Here is a 27,491-nt window from a genome sequence, read left to right on the forward strand (position 1 = left end):
ACACGCTCACACACTCACACACTCACTCATTCACGCACACTCACACACTCACACACACTCACTCACACACACTCACTCACACACACTCACGCACACACACTCACACACACTCACACATTCACTCATTCACGCACACTCACACACTCGCACACACTCACTCACACACACACTCTCACACTTACACACACACTCACACACACACTCATACACTCACACACTCACACACACACTCACACACACACTCTCACTCACACACACTCACACACTCACACACACAAACTTACTCACACACACTCAAGCACATACTCACACACACACTCACACACACTCACACACACACACACAAACTTACTCACACACAAACTTACTCACACACACTCACGCACATACTCACACACACACTCACACACACTCACACACTCACACACACTCACACACACACTCACACACACTCACGCACCGACTTTCACATTTTCACCACTGCTGCTGTTGCTGCTGCCCCTACTGCTGCTGCTACTGCTGCTGATGCCCATACTGTTGCTGTTGCTGCTGCCCCTACTACTGCTGCTACTGCTGCTGATGCCCATACTGTTGCTGTTGCTGCTGCCCCTACTGCTGCTGCTACTGCCACTGCTGTTGCTGCTGCCCCTGCTGCTGCTGCCCCTGCTGCTGCTACTGCTGCTGATGCCCATACTGCTGCTGTTGCTGCTGCTGTTGCTGCTGCTGCTGCTACTGCCACTGCTGTTGCTGCTGATGCTGCTGTTGCTGCTGCTGCTGCCCCTACTGCCGCTGCTGCCCCTACTGCTGCTGCCGCCGCTGCTGATGCAAGGGCCCCCGGGTGAAATTAGTGCACAGCACGGACCCCTCATTACAATCACAAAGGCCCCGTTGAAAAGCGAGGTCTGGCAGAGCCACCAGATTTATAAAAGGTGGGGGGGTTGGTGGTGGTGGGGGGGTTGGTGGTGGTGGGGGGGGGGGCTCTCTTGCCGTAGTCGTGTTCTCGATACGCAGCCCCCTACCTTCATCACAATGATCGCGTGCTCTGCAAGGCCGCGATTAATGAAATGCTTCCAGATAACAAAAAAGGGTGGTGGTGGTGGTGGGGGGAGAGACCCCCGTAAGCATTTTCGGAGACCTATGCAAGGCAAAGATCACCCGTATAGCAGCCTGCTGGGGGGCGGGCAAGTGCTGTTAGCGAGTAGCAGCGCCACCTATGAAGGATACCGGCCAGAGGTCGCAACCGGGTACCCGATACCCATACCCTACCCGAAACCCGGTACGGGTACCCGTTTGCGACCCTGGTGCGGCCGGGTACGGGTAGGCCGTGAGTCACTGGTGAGTCACCGTTTGTCACTCATTTCCCAACGTCTTGTCTCTTCTCACAATTCAAGTTCCTAGAATCAACCCACCCGCGCCTGCAACATGGCTTCATCCCAGAGGTCGCAATCAGGTACCCGATACCCGTACCCGGCCGGGTACGGGTGTAGGGTACGGGTACGGCCGGGTACAGGTAAGGAATCAAAACCCGTTTGCGATCTCTGCTATGCAGGCTACCGGCACTGTGGTACACGAGGGGGTGGGGGTCGCCGGCAAACCACGCCCGGCCGCCTTTATCTCCCCCAGTGACGATGTTTACTACGCACCGCGCCAGGGCGCTCATTTGAGGCTGAGTCGACCTAGGACCGGTTCCGGATAATCGTCACTGGGTGTTCGGTGGCCGTGAGCGGGAATCGAACTCGGGTGGCCGGGTCCGTAGCGCAGTGTAGCGCTAACCACTATACGAGCGCTCCACCCCACACACACATATATATGTGAATGCCACAAAGATAGAGTCTATAGTTAGACACTAGAACGACAGTAATTTGTCCCACGAAAGCGGTCGTTACGCGATTTGTTCGTTTAGCGAGTCAAATGAAATGCTCGCGAAAAGGATTAATTCGTTCCGACAGCAACGAAAGTTACCCTTTGTAACCCAAAAAGCGCACTTTGTGATATTTAATACAATGGATGTGAATACGTAAAGATATCAACAACATTATGGACACATACAATTGAAGGAAGCATGGTTAATCAATGTATTGATTCATAGTTACTGGACCTACAACAGCCCCTCGTAAACAGGGGAATGGTCGGTAAGCGAACACATTGGGCTCTATGGAGGCACCACACTATGATACTATACACTACTATACACTACTATACACTACACCACTATACACTATACACTACTCTACTATACACTACTATACACTACACGACTATACACTACACTATACACTACACTACTATACACTACACTACTATACACTACACTATACACTACACTACTATACACTACACTACTATACACTACACTACTATACACTACTATACACTACACTACTATACACTACACTACTATAAACTACACTACTATACACTACACTACTATAAACTATACACTACACTACTATACACTACACTACTATACACTACACTACTATACACTACACCATACATTACACTATACACTACACTACTATACACTACACTAATATACACTACACTATACACTACACTACTATACACTCCACTACACTATACACTGCAATACACTACACTACAATACACTACTATACACTACATTACTATACACGACTATACACTACACTACTATACACTGCACTATACACTACACGACTATACACGACTATACACTACACTATACACTACACTACTATACACTGCACTATACACTACACTATACACTACACTACTATACACTGCACTATACACTACAATACACTATACAATACAATTCACTACTATACACTACACTACTATACACGACTATACACTACACTATACACTACACTACTATACACTACACTATACACTACACTATACACTACACTACTATACACTACACTATACACTACACATTGGGCTCTATGGAGGCCTGACGCTAAGCGATTAGTCGTTACCAAGGGTGGTCGTTAGGAGGGGTTCTACTCTACAAATATACAAAGTTGAAAAACAAAGTTAAAGTTAATATCGGAACGTTGCTCATCTGCTGCTTACAACCCAGGGTGGACATTCCACGTTCACATGGCCGGGGCGAGTTTATCCATAGGACAAATACTGCTGGTACGCGTACGTATAGTAGTAGACTTAGCCGTAAGTGCGTAAGGGGCCGTCCATAAATGACGTCACGCACCTAGGGGGGGGGTGGGGGTCAGACATTTGTGACGATGTGTGACGAGGGGGGGGGGTTGAGAAATGTGACGTCACGTAAATATGCGCAAATTTAAATAAATGTAGACAACACGTTCTACTTAATTAAATAGACTTTTTCGTAAATGTTTTTTCCTACAACATCAGAGTGCAGCGCCACATTAAATACGTACTACAATGGCAATAGTTTCAAGAGATTTGAAGCATGTTTTATAAAAAAAATTTGGGGGGGGGGGGGGCAGAGCTTTGTGACGTCATATTTGAGGGGGGGTCTAACTTTTTGTGACGCCGTGTGACGAGGTAGAGGGGAGGTCAAACATATTCCAAAATCGCGTGACGTCATTTATGGACGGGCTCCTAACGCTGTTTGTGAATTAATTGTGGGTAAATATCTCCACCTGATGAATTTCACTCCGCCCCCATCTCTACCGCCTTCATTGTGTCCTCCAATTCTAATCTGACTCCTCTTCCTAGGATTGTACGAATGTCGTGAACAATACTGTAGCGGCGACATCGTTGTGAATAGGTGTTACCACCCTGTCGCCTGATCTAGTGGTAGTGCCGTGTGCCAATAATCCTCAACTCTCCAAGCCCCAAGCCTTAGCTGCGTTCTGGACAATATCTCGTGAGAAGCACATTCCTTGCGGAGGGAGCTGGTAGGAACGTTGGGTTGCTCGGTCAATGGCCAGGGTCAACGGCGGCGTGGTGTATTCCGCAAATATGCCCGACTGTGAGGGCGGGCACAAGCCGGCGTGAGTAAGTTAAACGTTGAGTTTTATAAGGACACCACGGGGTAACCAGCCCCTCCCCACCCAGCCCCACCCCTCCCACCCCCCACCCAGCCCCTGCCCACCCTGCCCACCCAGCCTCTCCCCACCCAGCCCCACCCTCCCCACCCCACCCAGCCCCTCCCTCCCCACCCGGCCCCTTCCTGCACGACGGACACAACAATCCCCTGTGGGCTGGTGTAACCAGGAGGTTCCTACCAGAAATATAACCCCGTGTACACATATATACAAGTGCCTTCTACGTGTCTGGACGTGTTTCTCCACTGCTAAATGGATACACCCCCCCCCTCCTCTCCACACCACCCGCTCTCCACCAATGACCGTTCGGATCGGTCATAAGGCTTTGTTTGGCCATACTTCACCATTCTGGTCCAGCGCGAGTTGATAGCAGAGCGACCAAGGATGGAATGGAGGGGGGGGAGCATTTGGAGGGACAGAATCGATTCAAATATCACTGATGAGTAGCCGTGGCCCGGAATGCCAACCCAAGTGGCCGGGGTTTTAGAGCGCAGCGCGCTAACCGCCTTGCCAACGCACCAACACCAATACCCGCTAAGTGACGGCGTCTGTGCCAGGCCAGGTGCACTTGGAGAGCCACGTGGATTGTCGAAGGCCTGGCTGACAGGAGGAGGTCACGGGACAGATCCAGGCAGGTGCCACGACTCGGCTGAGCGAGATGACCGGCGGACGGCACCACCAGCTGTAACCCCCCCGACTGTGCCAACTTGACGCATTTTATCCGCCCGCCGCCCGGCTCGTTATTGTGAGAGCGTCGCTAATTTTCGCCCACCGTTGCAGCAGCAGCAGCGTCAATTCACAGGCCTCCTCCTGCCACCGCTCCACACCCATCACCCCATCACCACTCCTCCCCCCAATACACTCGACATTTCGTATTTACCCATCGGGCCCATTGTTTATAGAGACTCTCTCCCGCACCCCACCTTCCCCTCCCCCCATTCAAGTTGTGCGTTGATACACAAGCACAAAAGGGAGCCCCCCCCCTCCGACCTCGCGTGTATTGCTGCTGCTGCCCCCTTATCCGCAGCCTTTAACTGCTGCGGGCAATGTGTCATGGTGGCTATGAGATGTTAACTACCTCGCCTGGTGCACAGCAGGTCGTGGGCTCGATCCCGACCCTGACGCCTGCTGCTGTATATTTGGAGTTTGCGTCTCTCATCGTCATCATCACGGTGGCTCTGAGATGTTAACTACCTCGCCTGGTATACACGAGGTCGTGGGCTCGATCCCGACCCTGACGCCTGCTGCATATTTGGAGTTTGCGTGTCTCTCTCTCATCATCACCACGGTGGCTAGGAGATGTTAACTACCTCGCCTGGTATACAGGAGGTCGTGGGTTCGATCCCGACCCTGATGCATGCTGCTGCATATTTGGAGTTTGCGTATCTCTCTCTCATCATCATCACGGTGGCTAGGAGATGTTAACTACCTCGCCTGGTATACAGGAGGTCGTGGGCTCGATCCAGACCCTGACGCCTGCTGCTGTATATTTGGAGTCTGCGTGTCTCTCTCTTTCATCATCATCACGGTGGCTAGGAGATGTTAACTGCCTCGCCTGGTATACAGGAGGTCGTGGGTTCGATCCCGACCCTGACGCCTGCTGCTGTATATTTGAAGTTTGCGTGTCTCTCTCTCCCCGTGGTCGCGTGGATTTTTCTCCGGGTCCTCGATTCCACGCTTTGAATCGACGCCACGCATTTTAGAGTATTTGTCTGCCATGAATGTCCACGTGATGACGAAGATGATGATAATCCCACTTCGCTGAGCTATCATTTGTGATAGCCAAGTCGCTGGTAAAGTCACGTAGGTAAAACATTAAAATTAATAAAACATGAATCCTCCTAAAAAGGTGTCAGTTTTGTTGCCAGATAAAAGGGTAAAAACCCAATTATCATAATTTTTTACTGGCAAATGAGGTACCAATGGTGTAAATGCTTACCCCGAGCTCTCATACTCTGATGGTGCATTGTCTTTCGGTTGTGCGCCTTTTGGTGTCATCTGGTCCAACACCATGTGAGACTAGGCTCTAAGGAAAGCTGTCTCGGGTGTGGACCAATCAACTTCAAGGACAGTGCATACATTCAGAGCTATTTTTTTTGTTTGCATTATGACTGCAGGTATTGTGGTCTATGCAAACATGACTCCTCGTAAAAAGGTGTCAGTTTTGTTGCCAGATAAAAGGGTAAAAAACCAATTATCATATGTATTTGTTGTTCGCCTTGTAATTTTTTTTTTCTTTAACTTTGTTTTCCTTTTGAAGATATTACTGGGGGACTCACAGTACCTCTAGCCCACGGGCCTACGCAATCTTAATCAGGCCCTGACTTCACCAGGTTCTCATTTGAAGCCGAGCCGACCTAGGGTGAGTCCCAGGACCGGATCAGACAATCGGTGGTTGGTATCCGTGGGCGGGAATCGAACACAGTGAGACTATTTCGATGATGTTGCTGCTATAATTGTCCAAATAATTGGCCACTTTGTTGAGCTATCATTTGTGGTGTGGCCAGTTCGCTTTTGAAATGTTTAGTTTGTTGTTGCAAAGCGCTTCATAGCTCATCGGATTCCTCCTGCAGTACGAATACATATTTAGATTCTAAGGTGCCGTTGCGGGTGTGGAGTGGGCCGAGCCATAATCCCCGGCCGTCTTTGTCTCTCTCTCTCTCTCACTCGCTCTCTCTCTGCCCCAGGGGTGGGTGAATGTTTACACAATCTCATTCAGGCGCTCATTATGTAAGGCTGAGTTGGGGGGGGGTTATAGGGGGCAGATGCCCACAAATAGATGAATTAGGACACATCCTTTGCCACTGATATTCGCCGTGACCGGGTTTCTAGCGCAGTTTCGCGAACCGCTGCACCACCGCTCCCACGCACGTGAACACAAGATAAAGGTCCCCCGTAAAGCCTCGGCATACTTCTGGGTCAAGTGCTGTTAGCGAGCACCTATGAAGGCCGGAACGGCACACGAGGTGAGGGGGGGGAGGGGGAGCGTTTGGCTGGACCGCACCCACGCCCGGCCGCCTTTGTCTCTCCAGTGCTGAGGCTTATACACCAAGGTACTCATTTAAGGCTGAGTCGACCTACGTGACGTGGCAGCCCTTCGTGCCAGGCTAGGTGCTCCTAGCCCAGTATTTCAAGGGCCTCAATGCACGGTGGGTGAGTGAATAGGAGAGGGTGGTGAGTGACGTCACGACGCACTCCCTGAGTGAGCCTCATGCGGCTTTGGAGGCGCAGTTATTCTGACCCCTGCCCATGGTGATCTGGACTCCCATGGTGAACTGAACTTCCATGGTAAACTGGACTTCCATGGTAAACTTATGAAGGCCGGCACGGCACACCAGGGGGTGGGTGGCCAACACCACACCCGGGCCACCTTTGTCTCCCTCGTGGCGATGTTTACTGCACATCGCACCAGGTACTCATTTGAGGCTGAGTCGACCTAGCGGAGGCCCAGGATCGGTGCGGATAATCGTCACCAGTGTTGGTCACGATCAGTAATCGAACTGGGGAAGCCGGGTTCATAGCGCAGCGAGCTAACCGCTTCACCACCGCTCCCCACTACACACGTTCATCTTTGAAAAGCAAACCGTCTAAACACAATCTTCCGAATTCAATTTGCAAACAAACAAAAAAACAATCGCATTCGTAAATCAACTGTTTGCCAAAAAAAATCCGGTAGACGATCCGTCCACGTAACTTTCCGGATTCCTCTTCTTGGTTCTTTCGGTAAAGTCACGTGGAAGGAAAGTAATAAAATAATAAAAATAAAACATAATAAAATAATTCTCACGACGTTTCGGCCACAACGCAAGCAGCCGTCCTCAGGTGTGTCAAGGCGCTCTTCTCCCCCCCTCCAACCCAGCTTAAATATACGCTCCAAGCTTGGTGGTGTTTCATTCTTCACCTGAGGACGTCTGCTTGCGTTGTGGCCGAAATGTCGTGAGAATTGTATTTTATTATGTTTTATTTCTATTATTTTATTACTTCCCTTCTACGTGACTTTACCGAAAGAACCAAGAAGATGAATCCCTGCAGTCACGAAAGAAGCTTTAAATCGAAATTTAAAAATTCCGGATTCCGTCCGCTATGGGGACACCGGGGACGCTGTTGATGTTCCGTATCGATCGGACATCGATACCGGCAGACGCGGTCACAGCCAGCGCATGAGTGGAAGGCGATCGGGGGCTCTGATGGACACATGCGCCGCGCGTGGCTAACCACGTGGCAAGCGCTCATCGGTGAATGATGAGTCACGGTGAGGCTTGGAGGAATTCGCACGGAGTCGCAAACACTAGACACGACTATACACTATATACTACTATACACTACACTATACACTACACTACTATACACTTCACTATACACAACACTATACACTACTATACACTACACTATACACCAGAGGTGTGGACTCGAGTCATGTGACTTGGACTCGAGTCAGACTCGAGTCATGAATTTGATGACTTGCGACTCGACTTGGACTTGCATAACAATGACTTTGTCCCACCTATGAGATGTGGACTCGAGTCATGTGACTTGGACTCGAGTCAGACTCGAGTCATGAATTTGATGACTTGCGACTCGACTTGGACTTGCATAACAATGACTTTGTCCCACCTCTGCTATACACTACACTACACTATACACTACACTATACACTACTATACACTACACTACTATACACGACTATACTCTTCACTATACACTACTATACACTACACTATACACTACACAATACACTACTACACTATACACTACACTATACACTACTATACACTACACTATACACGACTATACACTACTATACACTACACTATACACTACACTACTATACACTTCACTATACACTACACTATACACTACAATACACTACACTACACTATACACTACTACACTATACACTACTACACTATACACTACTACACTATACACTACTATACACTACACTATACACTACACTATACACTACACTACTATACACTTCACTGTACACTACACTACTATACACTACTATACACTACACTATACACTACACTATACACTACACTATACACTATACTATACACTACACTATACACTACACTATACACTACTACACTATACACTACACTATACACTACACTTAACACTACACTACTATACACTTCACTGTACACTACACTATACACTACACTACTATACACTTCACTGTACACTACACTACTATACACTACACTATACACTACACTATACACTACACTATACACTACTATACACTACACTATACACTACACTATACACTACTATACACTACACTATACACTACACTATACACTATACTATACACTATACTATACACTATACTATACACTACACTATACACTACACTATACACTACTATATACTACACTATACACTACTATACACTACACTATACACTACTATACACTACACTATACACTACTATACACTACACTATACACTACTATACACTACACTATACACTACTATACACTACACTATACACTACTTTACACTACACTATACACTACACTATACACTACACTATACACTACACTATACACTACACTACTATGCACGACACTATGCACTACACTATGCACTACTACACTACTATTTACTACACTACACATGAGTGCTATACTAGTGACGAAAAGTCAGCGGAGAGCAATAACCAATCCTACACAACCCTCCTCCCCTCCCTACCCAAACTGTTACCAGCCCACACTGACCGGCGTGGTGAAGTATGGTCATTTAACCCCGCACGCCCCAACAAGCCTTCTCTTTCTCCTCGTCGTCGTCGTGAAAGACGCGATGGCGCAGAAGATCCCCTGGCTTTCGATCTCCACCCTGAAGGTCATGGACCACGACACCCTGAACCGCATTGTGCACGGCACGAAGCGTGGCAGCAGCAGCTGCTGATGCGGACACTCGACGATGATGACGATGACGACGATGATGGTGATGATGATGACGACGATGACGACGATGATGACGACGACGACGATGATGACGACGATGATGACGATGACGACGATGATGATGACGACGATGATGATGACGACGACGATGACGACGATGATGATGATAACGACGATGATGATGATGATGACGATGACAATGACGACGATGATGACGACGACGATGATGACGATGATGATGACGACGATGATGATGACGACGATGATGATGACGACGATGATGACGACGATGATGATGACGACGACGATGATGATGACGACGATGATGAAGATGATGTTGATGACGACGATGATGATGACGATGATGATGATGATGACGACGATGATGATGACGACGACGACGTTGACGATGACGATGACGACGATGATGACGACGATGATGACGATGACGACGATGATGATGACGATGACGACGACCGAGAACGAGCGTGGTACAGAGAAAGCCTCAGTGGCCGGGTCACACGCACGGAGCAGTTAGAGGACGAGGCATCAGCATCATCAGGGCAGCGACGATTCACCCCCATCGCTGCCATCAACATCTACGAAGAGGACATTGATCTACCGACTCGCAAAGAGACCCACAGACTCACACAGAGACCCATAGACTCACACAGAGACCCATAGACTCACGCAGAGACCCACAGACTCACGCAGAGACCCACAGACTCACACATAGACCCATAGACTCACACATAGACCCATAGACTCACACATAGACCCATAGACTCACACAGAGACCCATAGACTCACACAGATACCCATAGACTCACACTCAGACCCATAGACTCAACACTGACTCCCATAGACTCAACACTGACACCCATAGACTCACACAGAGACCCAGACTCACACAGAGACCCATAGACTCACACAAAGACCCATAGACTCACACAGAGACCCATAGACTCACGCAGAGACCCAGACTCACACAGAGACCCATAGACTCACACAGAGACCCATAGACTCACACTGAGACCCATAGACTCACACAGAGACCCATAGACTCACACAGAGACCCATAGACTCACACAGAGACCCATAGACTCACACAGAGACCCATAGACTCACACAGAGACCCATAGACTCACACAGAGACCCATAGACTCACACAGAGACCCATAGACTCACACAGAGACCCATAGACTCACACAGAGACCCATAGACTCACACAGAGACCCATAGACTCACACAGAGACCCATAGACTCACACAGAGACCCATAGACTCACACAGAGACCCATAGACTCACACAGAGACCCATAGACTCACACAGAGACCCATAGACTCACACAGAGACCCATAGACTCACACAGAGACCCATAGACTCACACAGAGACCCAGAGACTCACACAGAGACCCAGAGACTCAGACACATAGACTAACACAAAGACCCATAGACTCACACCGAGACCAAAACTCACTACGAGACCCAGACTCGCACAGATACCCATAAACTCACACAGACCCACAGACTCACACAGAGACCCATTGACTCAACACTGACACCCATAGACTAACACTGAGACCCATAGACTCACACAGAGACCCATAGACTTACACAGAGACCCACAGACTCACACAGAGACCCATAGACTCACACAGAGACCCATAGACTCACACAGAGACCCACAGACTCACACAGAGACTCATAGACTCGCACATAGACACATAGACTCACACAGAGACCCATAGACTCACACAGAGACACAGACTCACACAGAGACCCATAGACTCAGACACAGACTAACACAAAGACCCATAGACTCACACCGAGACCAAAACTCATAACGAGACCCAGACTCACACAGATACCCATAAACTCACACAGACCCACAGACTCACACAGAGACCCATAGACTCACACTGACACCCATAGACTCACACAGAGACCATATACTCACACAGAGACCCATAGACTCACACAGATACCCACGGACTCACACAGAGACCATATACTCACACAGAGACCCACAGACTCACACAGAGACCCATAGACTCGCACAGAGACCCACAGACTCACACAGATACCCATAGACTCACACTGAGACCCATAGACTCAACACTGACACCCATAGACTCAACACTGACACCCATATACTCACACAGAGACCCATAGACTCAACACTGACACCCATAGACTAACACTAAGACCCACAGACTCACACAGATACCCATAGACTCACACAGATACCCACAGACTCACACAGAGACCCACAGACTCACACAGATACCCACAGACTCACACAGAGACCCACAGATTCACGCCAGAGACCCACAGACTCACGCCAGAGACCCACAGACTCACACAGAGACCCACAGACTCACACAGAGACCCACAGACTCACACAGAGACCCACAGACTCACACAGAGACCCACAGACTCACACAGAGACCCACAGACTCACACAGAGACCCACAGACTCACACAGAGACCCACAGACTCACACAGAGACCCACAGACTCACACAGAGACCCACAGACTCACACAGAGACCCACAGACTCACACAGAGACCCACAGACTCACACAGAGACCCAAACTCACCACGAGACCCAAACTCACACAGAGACCCATAGACTCACACAGAGACCCATAGACTCACACAGAGACCCATAGACTCACACAGAGACCCATAGACTAACACTTAGACCCACAGACTCACACAGATACCCATAGACTCACACTGAGACCCATAGACTCAACACTGACACCCATAGACTCAACACTGACACCCATAGACTAACACCGAGACCCACAGACTCACACAGATACCCACGGACTCACGCCAGAGACCTCTGTACGAAGGGGGCATCACAGCAGCGATGGTTCACCACTCCGCTGCTCCTCCTGACGCAATCATCTGGGGCTCACTGAACCAACTCGATGTCAAAAAGAAAAATAATCCACGGCTGCTGCCCTCCAACAGCAGCAGCATCATCAGCAGCATCAGCATCATCAGCAGCAGCATCAGCAGCAGCATCAGCAGAAGCATTAGCAGCAGCATCAGCAGCATCAGCAACATCAGCAACAGCATCAGCAGCAGCATCAGCAGCATCAGCATCATCAGCGAGTGTACGCATAAGACGGAGGAGAAGCTCGGAATCAGAGCAGTATTATTTATTTATTTATGCCGGAGGAATCCGATGAGCCACGAAGCTCTTCTGCACCGCCCACCCCCCCAGATGGCCAGAGGCGATAATAACGCCGAGGCCCGATGCGTATCCGGGACCATTGTGACGTGTCACCCTCCCACACGCCACCGCGCGCCGTGCGCGTGTGCGTGTGTGTGTGCATGTGTGTGTGCGTGTGTGTGTGCGTGTGTGCGTGCGTGTGTGCGTGTGCGCGCGTGTGTGTGTGCGCGTGCGCGTGTGCATGTGTGTGTGCGCGTGTGCATGTGTGTGTGCGTGTGTGCGTGTGTGCGTGTGTGCGTGCGTGTGTGTGCCAGTGTGTGTGCCAGTGTGTGTGTGCGTGTGCGTGTGAGCATGGCCGAGCCTTCGGCGAGCGCCGCGCTGCGCTACGAACCCCCAACGATCCCGAGTTCGATTCGCGCACGCGGCCACCAACAGCGGGGAGACAAAGGCGGTCGGGCGTGGTGCTGGCCATCCACCCCCTCGTGTGCCGTGCCGGCCTTCATAGGTGCTACTCGCTAACAGCACTTGCCCCTACAGTCTGTTGAGGCTACACGGGGGGTCTTTGTCTTTGAGCCTTCCACAACAAGGTGAGTGGGAATTTCATTCTACACCTCCACTGTGCCCTCTGTGATGCCGCCTAAACTTGAGTCAACGTGAGTTAATTGTGAATCAATGACTAAATGTGTCAACGTGAGTGAATTAATCAATTAGTCAATTAATCAATGAATCAATGTTAGTCAATGTGTGGCAATTAGTCAATGAGTCAATGAGTCGATGAATCAATGTTAGTCAATGTGTGGCAATTAGTGAATGATGTCAATGAATCAATTATTCGATGTTAGTCAATGTGTGGCACTTAGTCAATGAGTCGATGAATCAATGTTAGTCAATGTGTGGCACTTAGTCAATGAGTCAATGAATCAATGTTAGTCAATGTGTGACACTTAGTCAATGAGTCAATGAATCAATGAATCAATGTTAGTCAATGTGTGACACTTAGTCAATGAGTCAATGAATCAATGTTAGTCAATGTGTGACAATTAGTCAATGAGTCAATGAATCAATGGATCAATGTTAGTCAATGTGTGGCACTTAGTCAATGAGTCAATGAATCAATATTAGTCAATGTGTGTCAACTAGTCAATGAGTCAATGAATCAATGTGAGTCAATGTGTGGCACTTAGTCAATGAGTCAATGAATCAATGAATCAATGTTAGTCAATGTGTGGCACTTAGTCAATGAGTCAATGAATCAATGTTAGTCAATGTGTGGCAATGAGTCAATGAATCAATGTTAGTCAATGTGTGGCAATGAGTCAATGAGTCAATGAATACATTAATCAATGTTAGTCAATGTGTGGCAATGAGTCAATGAATCAATGAATCAATGAATCAATGTTAGTCAATGTGTGGTAATTAGTGAATGATGTTAATGAATCAATTAATCAATGTTAGTCAATGTGTGGCAATTAGTCAATGAGTCAATGAATCAATGATAGTCAATGTGTGACAATTAGTCAATGAGTCAATGAGTCGATGAATCAATGTTAGTCAATGTGTGGTAATTAGTGAATGATGTTAATGAATCAATGAATCAATGTTAGTCAATGTGTGGTAATTAGTGAATGATGTTAATGAATCAATGAATCAATGTTAGTCAATGTGTGGCAATTAGTCAATGAGTCAATGAGTCGATGAATCAATGTTAGTCAATGTGTGGCACTTAGTCAATGAGTCAATGAGTCAATGAATCAATGTTAGTCAATGTGTGGTAATTAGTGAATGATGTTAATGAATCAATGAATTAATGTTAGTCAATGTGTGGTAATTAGTGAATGATGTTAATGAATCAATGAATCAATGAATCAATGTTAGTCAATGTGTGGCAATTAGTCAATGAGTCAATAAATCAATGTTAGTCAATGTGTGGCAATTAGTCAATGAGTCAATGAGTCAATGAATCAATGTTAGTCAATGTGTGGCAATTAGTCAATGATGTCAATTAATCAATGTCGGTCAATATGTGGCAATGAGTCAATGAGTCAATTAATCAATGTTAGTCAATGAGTCATTGAATCAATGGATCAATGTTAGTCAATGTGTGGCAATTAGTCAATGAGTCAATGAATCAATGAATCAATGTTAGTCAATGTGTGTCACTTAGTCAATGAGTCAATGAATCAATGGATCAATGTTAGTCAATGTGTGGCACTTAGTCAATGAGTCAATGAATCAATGAATCAATGTTAGTCAATGTGTGTCACTTAGTCAATGAGTCAATGAATCAATTTTAGTCAATGTGTGTCAACTAGTCAATGAGTCAATGAATCAATGTTAGTCAATGTGTGGCAATTAGTGAATGATGTTAATGAATCAATTAATCGATGTTAGTCAATTTGTGGCAATTAGTCAATGAGTTAATTAATCAATGTTAGTCAATGTGTGGCACTTAGTCAATGAGTCAATGAATCAATAAATCAATGTTAGTCAATGTGTGGCACTTAGTCAATGGATCAATGTTAGTCAATGTGTGGCATTTAGTCAATGAGGCAATGAATCAATGTGAGTCAATGTGAGTCAATGAATCAATGCGCAGATGCTAGAGAGTGGATTGCTGCTTCGCAGTAAAGGTGACTTTTGACGACAATGCAGCCGAGCATTGGCCATGGATGATGGCACAAATCCGCTTGACAGCTCTGCATTGGGGTCAGTGTGAGTCGCCTATTAGATCGATCTAGAACATCTATCGATTTATCATATCCATCTATTAGATCGATCTTTGAGATATTTCTAACTACTAGGTACATCTATTAGATCTATTAGATATATTAGTTGGATCAATGAGAAACATCTTTTAGATACGTCTCTTTGATCTATCTATTCGATATATCTATTAGATAGATCAATTAGATGTATCGATCTATTAGATATATATTATTAGATCTATCTACAGTATCGATTACATCCATCTATTAGATATATCTGCAGTATCTATAAGATCAAACTAACCATTAAAATATATCTAAAACATCTGTTAAATCCATATGTCTATTAGGCCAGGGTTCTTAAACTTCGTTTAAAATGTATAATATTAATAAACACATAGGGTTTGATGAAACAAAGTAAGTTGTACTTAGGTGCCCTACGTAATTTGTACTTTCGTTGATTTAACTTCCTTAAAAACAGATCAAGCCAATGTCTCACAACCACAGAAAGGGCATCTTGCACCCCATGCACCCCCACGGTGCCATAGACCCTCACTGCCCATAGACTCAACACTGCCCATAGACTCACACTGCCCATAGACTTACACTGCCCATATACTCTCACTGCCCATAGACTCTCACTGCCCATAGACTTACACTGCCCATATACTCTCACTGCCCATAGACTCTCACTGCCCATAGACTCTCACTGCCCATATACTCTCACTGCCCATAGAATCACACTGCCCATAGACTCAACACAGCCCATAGACTCAACACTGCCCATAGACTCTCACTGCCCATAGACTCTCACTGCCCATAGACTCAACACTGCCCATAGAATCACACTGCCCATAGATTCAACACTGCCCATAGACTCAACACTGCCCATAGACTCTCACTGCCCATAGACTCTCACTGCCCATAGACTCAACACAGCCCATAGACTCAACACTGCCCATAGAATCACACTGCCCATAGAATCACATTGCCCATAGACTCACACTGCCCATAGACTCAACACAGCCCATAGACTCAACACTGCCCATAGAATCACACTGCCCATAGACTCAACACAGCCCATAGACTCAACACTGCCCATAGAATCACACTGCCCATAGACTCACACTGCCCATAGACTCTCACTGCCCATAGACTCACACTGCCCATAGACTCACACTGCCCATAGACTCACACTGCCCATAGACTCACAATGCCCATAGACTCAACACTGCCCATATACTCTCACTGCCCATAGACGCACACTGCCCATAGACTCACACTGCCCATAGACTCACACTGCCCATAGACTCACACTGCCCATAGACTCACACTGCCCATAGACTTACACTGCCCATAGACTCACACTGCCCATAGACTCAACACTGCACCATAGACTTACACTGCCCATAGACTCACACTGCCCATAGACTCTCACTGCCCATAGACGTACACTGCCCACAGACTCTACACTGCCCATAGACTCAACACTGCCCATAGACTCACACTGCCCATAGACTCACACTACCCATAGACTCTCACTGCCCATAGACTCACACTGCCCATAGACTCACACTACCCATAGACTCACACTACCCATAGACTCACACTGCCATAGACTCACACTGCCCACAGACTCACCACTGGACCATAGACTCAACACTGCCCATAGAGTCACACTGCCATAGACTCAACACTGCCCACAGACTCACACTGCCATAGAATCACACTGCCCATAGAGTCACACTGCCCATAGACTAACACTACCCATAGGCTTAACACTGCCCATAGACTCACACTGCCCATAGACTCACACTACCCATAGGCTTAACACTGCCCATAGACTAACATTGCTCATAGACTCACACTGCCCATAGTCTCAACACTGCCCATAGACTCACACTCCCATAGACTCACACTGCCCATAGACTCTCACTGCCCATAGACTCAACACTGCCCATAGACTCTACACTGCCCATAGACTCAACACTGCCCATAGACTCACACTGCCCAGAGACTCAACACTGCCCATAGACTCACACTGTCCATAGACTCAACACTGCCCATAGATTCAACACTACCCATAGACTCACACTGCCCATAGACTCAACACTGCCCATAGACTCAACACTGCCTATAGACTCAACACTGCCCATAGACTCACACTGCCCATAGACTCTCACTGCCCATAGACTCAACACTGCCCATAGACTATACACTGCCCATAGACTCAACACTGCCCATAGACTCACACTGCCCATAGACTCTCACTGCCCATAGACTCACACTGCCCATAGATTCAACACTGCCCATAGACTCAACACTGCACCATAGACTCAACACTGCCCATAGACTCACACTGCCCATAGACTCACACTGCCCATAGACTCACACTGCCCATAGACTCACACTACCCATAGACTCTCACTGCCCATAGATTCACACTGCCCATAGACTCACACTACCCATAGACTCACACTACCCATAGACTCACACTGCCATAGACTCACACTGCCCACAGACTCACCACTGCACCATAGACTCAACACTGCCCATAGAGTCACACTGCCATAGACTCAACACTGCCCATAGACTCACACTGCCATAGAATCACACTGCCCATAGAGTCACACTGCCCATAGACTCACACTACCCATAGGCTTAACACTGCCCATAGACTCACACTACCCATAGGCTTAACACTGCCCATAGACTAACACTGCTCATAGACTCACACTGCCCATAGTCTCAACACTGCCCATAGACTCACACTGCCCATAGACTCACACTGCCATAGACTCACACTGCCCATGGGTCTCTGAGTCTATGGGTCTCTGTGTGAGTCTATGGGTCTCTGTGTGAGTCTATGGGTCTTTGTGTGAGTCTCTGGGTCTCTGTGTGAGTCTATTGGTCTCTGTGTGAGTTTATTGGTCTCTGTGTGAGTCTGTGCGTCTCTGTGTGAGTCTATGCGTCTCTGTGTGAGTCTATGCGTCTCTGTGTGTCTCTATTGGTCTCTGTGTGAGTCTATGGGTCTCTGTGTGAGTCTATGGGTCTTTGTGTGAGTCTCTGGGTCTCTGTTTGAGTCTATGGGTCTCTGTGTGTCTCTATGGGTCTCTGTGTGAATCTGTGGGTCTCTGTGGGAGTCTATGGGTCTCTGTGTGAGTCTACTGGTCTCTATGTGAGTCTATGAGTCTCTGTGTGAGTCAATGTATGTATGCTGAACTTCTTTCGCACCGTACGTAGCCAACCTTGCTAAACGGAACGCACGCAAATCAGTTCTAAAGAAATGAGTTTGTCGATGAAGATGATTCAAAAGTGCACAACTCCTAGTCGTGGCTTCCTGATATCGCAAGGAAGAACGTTCCAGACGGCCGCGGAAGCAGCCCGTCTGAAAGTGCCGCACGCTCAGAGGTCGCAAACGGGTTTTGATTCCTTACCCGTACCCGTACCCGGCCGCACCAGGGTCGCAAACGGGTAGGGTACGGGTATCGGGTACCCGGTTGCGACCTCTGCGCACGATGCTGTGACCACCGCCTTTGTTCGATGGCTCGCAGCCAAAAGCCGAAGCTGCTGCTACTGCTGCTGCTTGCTGCTGCTACTGCTGCTGCTTGCTGCTGCTGCTACTGCTTGCTGCTTGCTGCTGCTGCTTGCTGCTGCTGCTTGCTGCTGCTACTGCTGCTGCTTGCTGCTGCTGCTACTGCTTGCTGCTTGCTGCTGCTGCTTGCTGCTGCTGCTTGCTGCTGCTGCTGCTGCTTGCTGCTGCTGCTTGCTGCTGCTGCTGCTTGCTGCTGCTACTGCTTGCTGCTGCTGCTGCTACTGCTTGCTGCTGCTGCTGCTACTGCTTGCTGCTGCTGCTTGCTGCTGCTTGCTGCTGCTTGCTGCTGCTGCTTGCTGCTGCTGCTACTGCTGCTGCTCGCTGCTGCTGGCTGCTGCTTGCTGCTGCTACTGCTTGCTGCTGCTTGCTGCTGCTGCTACTGCTGCTGCTCGCTGCTGCTGGCTGCTGCTGCTTGCTGCTGCTTGCTGCTGCTTGCTACTGCTTGCTGCTTGCTGCTGCTGCTTGCTGGTGCTGCGAGGATGACCGGAGTGTCACGTGATGATGGTCCATGCTCCTTGATGACATCAGCGACGGATTGTGTTTCGTTCGTGGCAAGCACCTTGGGGGTCGTCCATAAATGACGTCACGCGATTTTGGACGATTTCCCCCCTCCCTCAAATATGACGTCACAAAGCTCTGCCCCCCCCACTCCCAAAAAAAATCGAAAACATGCTTCAGATCGCTTTAAACTAGTGTGATTGTAGTGCGTATTTAATGTGGCGCTGCACTCTGATGTTGTAGGAGAAAACATTTATTAAAAAGTCTATTTAATTAAGTATAATGTATTCTTGGTTCTGTCGGTAAAGTCACGTAGAAGGGAAATAATAAAATAATAAAAATAAAAAAAACAATACAATTCTCACGACGTTTCGACTGCAACACAAGCAATCATCATCGTGAGAATTTAATTGTTTTATATTTGTATTATTTTATTATTTCCCTTCTACGTGATGACTTTACCGAAAGAACCAAGAATATGAATCCCTGCAGTCACGAAAGCTTTAAATAGAAATTTAAGTAGAACGCGTTGTCTATATTTATTTAAAGTTGCGCATTTTGATGTGATGTCACATTTCTCACCCCCCCCCCCCTCCTCGTCACACATCGTCACAAATGTCTCACCCCCCCTCCCCCCCTAGGTGCGTGGCCGGACACGTGGTCGGATCTTGCACGAACCCGTCACGACCACGTGCCAGAGAATGCTGCCCACGCTGCAGCTTGCCACGTGGCTTTTTGCCACGCTGTCTTTCAACTCACTCTGTCTGTTGTTGTTGTCGTTGTTGTTGTATCCTCAAATCTTGTTACTCAATTTTAACCCACTTCCCAATCTGCAAACTTGGTATACTTATGTCTTACTGATGACAATACTATATTCTATCATAAAACATCCAAAACAAATATTTTTTAACATTTTACACGCTTTTTTAACTCACTCTGTCTGTTGTCGTATCCTCAAATCTTGTAACAAAATTTTAACCCACTTCCCAATGTGGTATCGACTGCAAACTTGGTATACGTATGTCATACTGATGACAATACTACATTCTATCATAAAAAAACATATATTTTAAAACATTCTTTTACACGCCTTTTATTAAACTCACTCTGTTGTCGTATCCTCAAATCTTGTTACTCAATTTTAACCCACTTTCTAATGAGGTATCAGCTGCAAACTTGGTATACTTATGTCAAACTGATGACAATACCATATTATATCGTAAAAAAAATTAAACGATCTTTTTACACGCTTTCTATGAACTCACTCTGTCTTTTGTTGTTGTCGTATCCTCAAATCTTGTTACTCAATTTTAACCCACTTCCCAATGTGGAATCGACGACAAACTTGGTATAATTATGTCATACTGATGACAATACTATATTCTATCATAAAAAATACATATATATTTTTAAACATTCTTTTAATATGTTATGTTTCGGCTTGGCTCTAATTGCCCGCGCTCATGACGTTGGCTGTAATTGGCCACGGCCCCTTACGTTGTGGCAAGCTTCGGGGCCACTTCCTGGAGTCGTGGAGTTCTCCCATTACTAGTACATTTCATAAAAGCGTGTTTTAAAAAATAGTTTTTTTAAATGTTACTTTTTTGTTTGCCAGACGTCCCGTAGAGTAACGAGTTGCAATAACCGAGCCTTGTCGATACACCACGCCACACGATGCCTTGAGCTCCACTCACTCTAGCGAGTCACAAGATTGGGTTGTTGATGCTGCTACATTTTGGGATGAATCCGATTGGCGCGGTTGGCTACGTACGGCGCGAAAGAAGTTCAACATGCATTCATAGACTCACACATAGACACATAGACTCACACAGAGACCCATAGACTCACACAGAGACCCATAGACTCACACAGAGACCCATAGACTCACACAGAGACCAATAGACTCACACAGAGACCCATAGACTCACACAGAGACCCATAGACTAAAACAGAGACCAAAAGACTCACACAAAGACCCATGGACTCACACAGAGACCCACAGACTCACAGAGAGACCCATAGACTCACACAGCGACCCATAGACTCACACAGACCAATAGAGACACACCGACAACAATAGACTCACACAGAGACCCATAGACTCACACTAGACCCATAGACTCACACAGAGACCCATAGACTCACACAGAGACCCATAGTTTGTTGTCCTTCCCCCGCACCTCCGATTGGCACGGTTGGCTACGTACGGCGCGAAAGAAGTTCAACATCCATATGGTCGAGGTGGTCGAGGTGGTGGAGGGGGGGGGGGGGCAATCGAAGCTCCGCGCAGGATGGATTCAAGAATCCGTGTCATTGCAACGACAAGCATGCGTGCTTATAGACGCCTGGTTATCCCCCCCCCCAAATCCGAGTAACGAACCAAGCCAAAAGCAACAAGAAAAGCAAACAACAACAAAAACAAACAACAACAAAAACAAACAACAACAAAACAAACAACAACAAACACAAAAAAACAACAAAAACAAAAAAACAACAAAACAAACAACAACAAAAACAACAAAAACAACAAAAACAAACAACAACAAAACAAACAACAACAAAACAAACAACAACAAAACAAACAAAAACAAAAAAACAACAAAAACAACACAACAACAAAACAAACAACAACAAAACAAACAGCAAGAAAAACAAACAACAATAAAAACAGACAACAACAAAAACAATCAAAAACAACAAAACAAACAACAACAAAAAACAACAACAACAACAACAACGAAAACTTCGCTCAGCCTCCCAGATGGGGGGCCCTTATCACGCCCGGGCCATTTGGTGTGTGGGGAACGCGGCTTGGGTGAGACTCGTGCTGCACCCAGAGGTCGCCGTCTGGAGTGGAGATAACAACCCCCGCGGTGCCACCCCCCACCCACCCCCAGGGACACCTTCCAAAGTGAGAAAAAAAATCCACGCGTCCGATGCAGGCGATACCCCTACCCACACCCCACCCCACCTCTCCCCTCGCCTCCCCGTGTCTCCCCGAGGCACCGTTCGAGACGATGCTCACAACACGCGCACGGAGAGACTCCGTGCGAGGATTCATTTTCTTAGGTTTTTTCGGTAAAGTCACGTAGAAGGGAAATAATAAAATAATACAAATATTAAACAATTGAAAAAATTGTAAAAAAAACTTTTCCTCTCTCGCGAGCGAGCGAGTGAGCGAGGGGGATTCATAGTCAATGTTTCCATGGGGGTGAGATCGCCAAAGTAGAAATGCGACGGGGCCCTCCGCCACCCGACACGGCCACTCGGCGAGGGATTTGTCGCTTAAACAAAACGGCAAACTTCAGCCCAACCGGTGCGTTGAAGAGCGAATCCACAACATTTGCAGCAATCTGAGTGCGACGTTTTGGCCGCACAATTACATCCAGAATATTCTTGGTTCTTTCGGTAAAGTCACGTAGAAGGGAAATAATAAAATAATAAAAAATAAAACATCATAAAATATAATTCTCACGACGTTTCGGCCACAACGCAAGCAGCCGTCATCAGGTGAAGAACAGGTCTGTCGAAATTTACATGCAGAATTCCATGAATAATATTGGTCGCGAAAGCCTACGCTTTAGACTGAGCAGGTAGGGAGTCTGCAGCGTGGCCTTGCTTAAAGGGGGGGAGCTCGCGGGGGGGGGGGGAGGTTGGTGCATTCACAGACTCTGGCTGGGTGGCGGGGGGCATGCACGACACGTGGCAGACGTTACCGATGTGAGTCAAATACGAAACGCTTTGAGACGCCGCGCGTACGAGGTGGAACGGCTGCGACTTATTTGGCGTTGCGTTTTGTCCCCCAGCCCGCCCGCAGTATTCAGGAAAAGACGTTGTTGAAATAATTTAGAAATGGGTTTGGGGGTGCGAGGGAGCTCAGCTCCCTCCCAGCCCCCCTCGACGCCACGGAGGGCTGCTTGGAAGAGACGCATTGGTCGTGCACGTCAGAGAGACACACACAGAGATTGAGAGAGATGGAGAGAGACACAGAGAGCGAGAGACACAGAGAGATACACAGAGACAGAGACACACAGAGACAGAGAGAGACACACACAGAGACAGAGAGAGACACACACAAAGAGACACACAGAGAGATGCAGAGAGACAGAGACACACAGAAACAGAGAGAGACACAGAGAGACGGAGAGCGACAGAGAGAGAGACACACACACAGAGATTGAGAGAGACAGAGAGACAGAGAGAGACACACACAGAGAGATGCAGAGAGACAGAGACAGAGAAAGACACAGAAAGATGGAGAGAGACACACACACACAGAGATGGAAAGAGACAGAAAGAGAGACACAGAGAGAGATGCAGAGAGACAGAGACACACAAAGACACACACAGAGAGACACAGAGAGATGGAGAGAGACACACACAGAGAGACGGAGAGAGACACACACAGAGACAGAGAGAGACACACAGAGATACAGAGAGAGACAGAGAAAGACACACACAGAGACAGAGAGAGACACACAGAGAGATGCAGAGAGACAGAGAGAGACACACACAGAGACATAGAGAGACACACAGAGAGACAGAGAGAGACACAGAGAGACAGAGAGAGACAGAGAAAGACACACACAGACACAGAGAGACACACAGAGACAGAGAGAAGATTGAGAGATCGAGACGGAGAAATAGAGAGGAGGAAAGATAAGACGGAGGAAGAGATGGAGATGAGAACATAGGGAGAGTTGGAGGAGAGGAAATATCGAAGCGAGGGAGATGAGAAGGTAGAGAGAGAGAGAGAGATGGAGGGACAGTTTGATACAAAGCAAAACACCTAAATACAGACGTGGAGAGAGACAGGCGAGTACACAGACAGAGGCATTGGGATGTAGAGACAGCGTTGGAGAGACGGACGGACGGACGCATCTCGAGACGCCAAAAGCGACACGAAGAGTGAGAGCTAGAGAGAGGAGGAGGGGGAGGAGGAGGGGACGGGAGATGATGGCACAACCGACTCACTTCCAGTCGCGACGTTGATGATGGTCTCGGTGGTGGCGAGATTATCTCTGTCCAGTTTGCGAGCCTCTAACACGTCCTGGTATCCGTAATGGTCCAGCAGCTGCTGCAAAGGCGGTGCCTTGGGCAGGAGTCTGTTGACGGTGTCCCGACTGATGTTGGGCGCTTGCTTGAGCCTCAGCTCGCTCAGGATCTGAGACCTGATGGACTCGAGACGCCAGACTTTGCTGTGTTCCCTCCTGGAACACATGGAGCAGTTTCCGTCCAGATCCAGTAGCGACAGGTCGCTGGTGCCTGCTGCTTCTACGCCGTCGTGCGTGGCATTGTGGTGGCTGCTGCTGCTGCTGCTACTGCTGCTGCTACTACTGCTGCTGCTGCTGCTCCCAAGTTTGCTTTGACTCTGCATGAGACCAATCGTGAGCGCGCAGAGAAGGTTTGAGATGAAAAGTAGCGAATGCATTGTTGTTGTTGTTGAGGATTGAACTTTGTTTTCGCTGTTGCTGCTGGTGATGATGCTGCTGATGATGAGTCTGTTGCTGCTGCTGATGATGATGATTCTCCTTCTGCTGATGATGCTGCTGGTGATGACGATGATGATGCTGCTGCTGCTGCTGATGATGATGGTGAAGCTGATGCTCCTGCTGCTGATGATGCTGCTGCTGCTGGTGATGATGATTATCCTGCTGCTGATGATGATGCTGTTGCTGCTGATGCTCCTGCTGCTGATAATGATGATGCTGTTGTTGCTGCTGACGATGATGATGCTGCTGCTGATGATGATGATGATGAAGCTGATGCTCCTGCTGATGATAATGCTGCTGCTGATGATGATGAAGCTGATGCTGATAATGCTGCTGTTGCTGCTGCTGATGATGCTGATGAGAGATAAGTCCTCCTCGCCTCTTTGCAACAACGACGACGACGACACCACGCGCTGCCGTGCTGTTGCACCGAGCTCCACTGGACATCTAAATGACACGCATGCAACCCATGAGGTCTCTTATATATATTATCAGCTGCTCTTCATTATCGCGAGAGAGCGTGCCAGCCATTGGCTGATGTTCCCACAAAGGACTGCGCCCGCAATGTTAATAGCTTTGGCAATCTAAAAACACGGACGCCTTCCGCAAGCCGACGTTTATTGCTCCGTCAAAAAATATTAAAATGTACGCGCGCACGGCACCCCCCCCCCCCACACTGTTGTCAATCCACTGCTGGATGAAAGGGTTGTAACACCGCCGCCCCCCCGCCCCCCTTCTACTCTACGTTCATCAAACAACAAAACAACTCCGATGGCTTTGTCAATCATTGGAGGGGGGCGGTGGGGAGTGGTGGGGGGGAGGGGGGGCTTCACCATACTTCACCACGATGGTTTGGAGGTTTGGAGACGGAGGAGGAGGAGGAGGGTGGGGGGTGGGGACGAACCCGGGACCGGTTCGGACAGAAAATCGCTCGCCGCCGATGTTAGCCGCGGGTGGGAATCGAACTCCGGTGTCGTCCGTCGGATCTGGCCCGTAGCGCTAACCGCAGCGCCACCGCTCCTCACGAATAACGCACGGGCAATGTCCACACCACCTCCCCCCCACCACCACCCACCACCACCTACCCAACACCACCTACCCAACACCACCACCCACCACCACCTACCACCACCCACCCACCACCACCACCTACAACCCACCCACCACCACCACCTACCCATCACCACCCACCACCACCCACCCACCTCCCCCCACCACCACCACCACCCACGCACCTCCCCCCACCACCACCACCCACCCATCACCACCCACCCACCACCACCCACCACCACCCACCTCCCCCCACCACCACCACCCACCCACCACCACCCACCCACCCACCACCACCCACCTCCCCCCACCACCACCCACGCACCTCCCCCCACCACCCACCAACCACCACCACACCCACCCACCTCCCCCCACCACCACCACCCACCCATCACCACCCACCCACCACCCACCACCACCACCCACCTCCCCCCACCACCACCACCCACCCACCACCACCCACCCACCCACCACCACCCACCTCCCCCCACCACCACCGCCACCACTTTCCCAAACCGAACGCGGTGCGATGCTTTAGTGTTTATTTGCGTAAAACGACCGAGAGAGAGCCAGCGAGAGAGAGAGAGCCAGCGAGAGAGAGAGAGAGACGCGCACATCGGCAGCGCCTCTGACCCACCGCTCCACTCTCCGTGCCCAGGAGGAAGTTCGTCTTCCTTCGATCTTCGCGCGCGTTCCCTTCGAAACGCTCTCGCAGCGCGAGACGCGTTGCGAGACGTTTCCTTTGTCTGTCGCCCCGCACTCTTCATCCAGCAGTGGAGCGACAGGGCACGCGCATGGCACGACGCGCATGTTTACTGCATGTTCAGTTAAGTCTTCTTGGTTCTTTCGGTAAAGTCACGTAGAAGGGAAGTAAGAAAATAATAAAAATAAAACATAATAAAATAATTTTTAATTATGTTTTATTTCTTTTATTATGTTTTATTTGTATTACTTTATTACTTCCCTTCTACGTGACTTTACCGAAAGAACCAAGAAGATGAATCCCTGCAGTCACGAAAGCTTTA

General features: G+C 48.3%; 1 protein-coding gene across 1 annotated transcript in view; it reads right to left on the reverse strand.

Moving 5' to 3' along the window:
* Positions 1–25,849, reverse strand: part of LOC144736649 (growth/differentiation factor 8-like) — a 79,066-nt gene extending 53,217 nt beyond the window's left edge. Inside the window, exon 1 of the mRNA XM_078619220.1 lies at positions 24,899–25,849. Coding sequence (XP_078475346.1) covers positions 24,899–25,355 — 457 coding nt within the window. The 5' untranslated portion in view covers positions 25,356–25,849. The remainder of the gene's footprint in view (positions 1–24,898) is intronic.
* Positions 25,850–27,491: the final 1,642 nt, after the last annotated feature.

Source organism: Lampetra planeri, chromosome 62 (assembly GCF_965212315.1).
Source record: "Lampetra planeri chromosome 62, kcLamPlan1.2.h2, whole genome shotgun sequence".
NCBI classification, from domain to species: domain Eukaryota; kingdom Metazoa; phylum Chordata; class Hyperoartia; order Petromyzontiformes; family Petromyzontidae; genus Lampetra; species Lampetra planeri.